We start from the raw sequence: 4648 nt of genomic DNA, 5'->3' as shown, positions 1-4648 counted from the left end.
TTGCTGCTGCTGCTGCTGCTGCTGAGAAGTGCAGCAGCAACTGCAGCGCTGCACCTCCCCTTCCTCCCCCGCCTCCCCTCCACCCCCGCCGCAGCTGCAGTCACCGCCGCCGCCGCCGCTGCTGCCGCTGCTGCTGCTGCTGCTGCTGCTGCTGCTGCTGCTGATGAGAATTTCTCGCCTTCTCTCGCAAAGCACAAAGGCCTGCAGCACAGCCATTGCCATGCTGCTGCTGTCAGTCCCCTGGCTGCGCAGCAGACACAGCAAATAAAGGAGACACTCCCAGACTCCGAAGCGGGAAGCAATGTTCCAGCTGCAGCAGCAAACAAACACTGCTGTTGCTGCGCTGCTGCTGCTGCTGTTGCCGCTGCTGCTGCTGCTGCTGTGGGGAAAGGTGCAAGTGCAGCCCGGAGCTCGCAAACCTCGGCGGCGACGCGACTGCTTGCTGCTGTTGCTGCTGCTGCTGCTGCTGCTGCTGTCTTGTGCCAAGTGCAACGCGTTGCCAACCCTGAAAAGATTTCTGCTTTGGCTTCCTTGCTGCTGCTGCTCTTCCTGCTGCTCCTCCTGCGGCTCCTGCTGCTGCTGCTGCTGCTGCTGCTGTTCCTCCTCCTCCTGTTCAGTAACCTGGCGACTCAGGACATGCTCCTGTTGCTGCGGCTCCCTTTCCTGCTGCTGCTGCTGCTGCTGCTGCTGTAGCTGTTGAGTATGAGTGCGGTTCTGTGCTGCTGGTGTGTGTTGTTCTTCGTGTTCCTCAAAGTGTTGCTGCTGCTGCTGCTGCTGCAGTTGATCTCCACAGTGCTGCTGCTGCTGTTGCTGCTGCACGCCATCCTGGGTGGGTGACAGACACATGTCCTATAGCTGCTTGCGGTTGCCTCCCTGCAGCAGTTGCTGCTGCTGTTGCTGCTGCTGCTGCAGCTGCTACTGAAGCTGTTTCCGCTGCTCTTGCTGCTGTTGACGCTGATTCTGCCCTGTTCGCTGCTGCTGCTGATGCTGCTGTTGCAGAAGCTCAAAGACCTCTATGGTCACCTGACCAGCTCGCCGTTGCTGCAGTTGCTGCAGCAGCAGCAGCAGCAGCAGCGGTTGCTGCTGCTGCACAGGCACTCTTGACTTGTTTGTTGCTGCTGTCTTCGCTGCTGCTGGTGTTGTTCTGGTTCTGTAGATTCAGAGCAGCAGCAGCAGGAGTCGCTGCCTCCCTCAAGGTCACTCCCGTTGCTGCTGTTGCTGCTGCTGCTGCTGTTACTAATTTTCTTTGAAATATAATTTTCCATACAAAATTCTTGACACATAACTTGGCTTTGACACAAAACATATAACAATAAACTGCTGCCGCAGTTGCTGCATGCAGCAGCAGCAGCAGCAGCAGCAAGGGCGCCACCGACCCCAACACCCGCCTATCACCGGGCTGCTGCAGCAGCAGCACTGAGACCAAAAGAAGCAGAATTTGCATTCTTTTAAATTTTATTTATTATTAACATTTTCAGATCCTCCTGGAGGCAGCAACTGCCAGCAAACTCCCCTGCTGCAGCTCCTGCTGCTGCTGCTGCTGCTGCTGCTGCTATGGCGAGGCCTCCAACGCTGCTGCTCGCCCAGCAGCTGCAAGACCCCCGCCCCACGCTGCTCCGTTCCCTGGGCTCAGAGTCGCAGCAGCAGCAGCACCAGCTGCTGCTGCAGCAGCAGCAGAAGGAACCGGGGATTCGGTCATCAGCAGCAGCACCAGCAGCAGCAGCAGCAAACGCAGATTTCAAATGGCACCAGCAGCAGCTGCACGTCCAGCAGCAGCCCTACTTGCCGTATGTGATCTCAGAGCAGCAGCAGCAGCAGCAGCAGCAGCGCAGCAGCCTCAAGCACCAAGCACCATCCCTGCAGCAGCAGCAGCCGCCGCAGCACCCAACAGCAGCAGCTGCAGCAGCAGCAGCAGCAGCAGCAGCAGCAACTGCGTTTTCTCCTGCGGAGCAACAGATCCTTAAGGAAGCTTTTGCTGTTTTCGACAGAGACGGAGATGGTTTGCTGCAGCCCAAAGAGTTCAGAGCTGCATGCACCGCCCTAGGTGTACAGACACCTGAACCTACGGTCTGCTGCTGCTGCTGCTGTTGCTGCTGCTGCTGTTGCTGCTGTTGCTGCGCGGCTTCGGCTGCCGCGGTTTTTGTGTCTTTTCCCTAATTGAATAAAAGAAAATATTATTTGTTTATTATTTATTTATTTTATTATTTATTTATTTATTTATGTATTTATTTATTTACTTATTTATTTATTTATTTATGTATTTATTTATTTGATGGTTTGCTGCAGGCCGAGAGAATGCTGCAGCTGCTGAGTGCTTCCCCCGGAATATCTTTCAGCAGCTTCTGCTCTTTTGCTGCTGGCCTTTTGCCGCAGCAGCAGCAGCAGCAGCTCAGCGACCCGCAGCAGCTCTTTGCTCTTTTTGATGCTGACAATAAAGGTAAAAGCTGCTGCTGCTGCTGCTGCTGCTGCTGCTGAGGGGTGGCTCGCGCCTTTGCTGTTGGGCAGCGGACGAGGCGCAGCCGCGGCGCTTAGAGCTTCTAGGGTTTAGGGTTTAGGGTTTAGGGTTTAGGGAGTTTGCTGCTGTTTATTTGCGCCTGTCGCTGCTGCTGTGCTGCTGCTGCTGCACAAGCCAGACGCATGATGCTGCGGAGCTGCAGCAACAGCAGCAGCAACAGCATTATTGCCTTCAGCAGCAGCAGCAGCAGCAGCAGCAGTGCGTGTTTGCTCTTCAGGGTACATAACTCTAGAAGACCTTATTGCTGCTGCTGAGTGCTGCGGCTCTCCTTTTACTCCGGAGCAGCTGCAGCTGATGCTGCGCCACTTAGCAGCAGGCAGCAGCAGCAGCAGCAGCAGCAGCGGTGGTGGCGAGCGGGTGTATCTGCAACAGTTTAAAAAGCTGTTTGCAGATAAGCAAATGCTGGCCAGGAGGAAGTAGCAGCAGCAGTTCCGTTGCTGCTGCTGCTGCTGCCAGCAGCAGCAGTTGCTCCTGCCGCTGTTGCCAGCAGCAGCAGTTGCTGCTGCTGCTGCAGCAGCAGTTTTTCATTTCTTAAATCCTGATCAAGATATGCGCAAGCAGGCTCAATACTGGGGCTGCAGCTGCCGCTGCAGGGGCTGCTGCTGCTGCTGCTGCTGCTGTTGCTGCTGCAACAGTTTTTTTTGTTGAATTGCCTTTAATTTTCATGGGGTTTGGCGTTGCCTGGGAATGAAAGCATTTGAGTTTTTCATTAATGGTCTCTTTGGTTCTTTTTTCTGATTGTTGCTGCTATTGTTGCTGCTGCTGTTGCTGCTGCTGTGGCTGCTGCGTGCCTTTTAGCAGCAGCAGCAGCAGCAGCAGCAGGGTGTGAAGCCGCATGGCTAGTTGTTATTACGCGTCTTTTGCTGCTGCCTTCCGCAGCTGCTCGCTCGTGCGGATGCTCTCCAGGAGTTGCTGCAGCAGCAGCAGCACCAGCAGCACCAGCAGCAGCAGCAAGAGCATCAATGGTAGCAGTTGTAGCACAAACAACGACAAAGGCAGCACGTCAGTTGCGGCAGCAGCAGCAGCTTCAGCAGCGCTGCTAAAACCGGCAGCAACAAAACAGCACCGGCAACGTCTGCAGCAGCAGCAGCAGCAGCAGCAGCAGCAGCAGCAGCAGCAGCAGCAGCAGCAGCAGCAGCAGCAGCAGCAGCGTTACATGGTGGACAGTGTGGTTCCTGAGGTGGAAGTATCTTCTGACAATCTGCTCGAGGGCCTTTGCATGCAGCCTCATTAGCTGCTGCTTTGCTGCTGCTAAGCGGGTGTCTAGGCTGTCGCGCTGCTGCTGCTGCTGCTGCTGCAGCAGCAAGTAACGCCGCTCCACTGCGGAGTCTCTTTGTTTCTTCCACAGCAGCAGTTCCTCCCTCTCCAGCTCATCTGCTGCTGCCTTCAAACGAGCAGCAGCCTCGTACCTGCAGCAGCAGCAGCAGCAGTTGCAGCAGCAGCAGGAGCAGCTCTAGCAGCAGCAGCAGTAGCAGCTCTATCAGCAGCAGCAGTAGCAGCAGCGGCAGCAGCAGCGGAAGCTGTAGGAGGAGCTGCAGCGACGGCAGCAACAGCAGAATGAGCAGGAGAAAGGTCAGCAGCAACAGCAGCAGCAGCAGCAACGGCAGCAGCAGCAGCAGCAACAGCAGCAGCAGCAGCAGGAGAGGCGGCGGGCAAGAAAGCGGCAAAAAGTGGCCACAAATAAATAGACAAATAGAACGGAAATAAAGAGATAAATAAAAAGCAAATTAAATAAAAATAAAATAAAATGAAAATAAAACAAAAATAAAATGAATTAAAATAAATTAAAATAAAATAAAATGAAATAAAACAAAATTAAAAAATAAGAATATTATAAAGACAAGGAGAGAAGCGGTGAGGCAAAGAGCGCCGAGGAGGCGAAAAGTGCGAAAAAAGGCAAAAAGCGAAAAAACGCGAAAAAAAGTGAAAAAAAGCGAAGAAAAAACTTGAAAAAGTGGAGAAAAGTGGAAAAAGAAAAAGGAGAAGAAAAGAAGAAACTGGAGGGGAAAAAAGGGGGAAAAAAGCTTCAAAAAGACCCCCAAAAACCCCAAAAAGAAAACAGTTTCACCTGTGGGCGCTGGCCTGCAGACCTTCGCTGCGACGCAGCTGCAGCAGCTTGCTGCTGAAGTGTGG

The 4648-nt window shown here is 53.9% G+C and overlaps 3 protein-coding genes across 3 annotated transcripts; 1 reads left to right on the top strand and 2 right to left on the bottom strand.

Annotated features, from left to right (window-relative positions):
* Nucleotides 1-419: 419 nt before the first annotated feature.
* On the bottom strand, nt 420-846 carry ETH_00000905 (uncharacterized protein; the record flags this gene model as incomplete). Its single annotated transcript, XM_013380583.1, has 1 exon — nt 420-846. A coding segment is annotated over one exon (427 nt), but the record flags the coding sequence as incomplete, so codon positions are not given.
* A 708-nt stretch (nt 847-1554) lies between these two features.
* Nucleotides 1555-2935, top strand: ETH_00000900 (uncharacterized protein; the record flags this gene model as incomplete). Its single annotated transcript, XM_013380582.1, has 3 exons — nt 1555-2067; nt 2287-2437; nt 2733-2935. The coding sequence occupies 3 exons, from the start codon at nt 1555-1557 to the stop codon at nt 2933-2935; spliced, it is 867 nt and encodes a 288-aa protein (XP_013236036.1).
* A 429-nt stretch (nt 2936-3364) lies between these two features.
* On the bottom strand, nt 3365-3746 carry ETH_00000895 (uncharacterized protein; the record flags this gene model as incomplete). The annotated part of the gene is made up of 2 exons (XM_013380581.1): nt 3365-3427; nt 3672-3746. The coding sequence occupies 2 exons, from the start codon at nt 3744-3746 to the stop codon at nt 3365-3367; spliced, it is 138 nt and encodes a 45-aa protein (XP_013236035.1).
* Nucleotides 3747-4648: the final 902 nt, after the last annotated feature.

The sequence above is a fragment of the Eimeria tenella genome, genomic scaffold (assembly GCF_000499545.2).
Source record: "Eimeria tenella Houghton genomic scaffold, Eth_scaff732, whole genome shotgun sequence".
Taxonomy (NCBI): domain Eukaryota; phylum Apicomplexa; class Conoidasida; order Eucoccidiorida; family Eimeriidae; genus Eimeria; species Eimeria tenella.
Note: the sequence above shows the minus strand (reverse complement) of the source record. Positions and strands in the feature narration are given on the sequence as shown.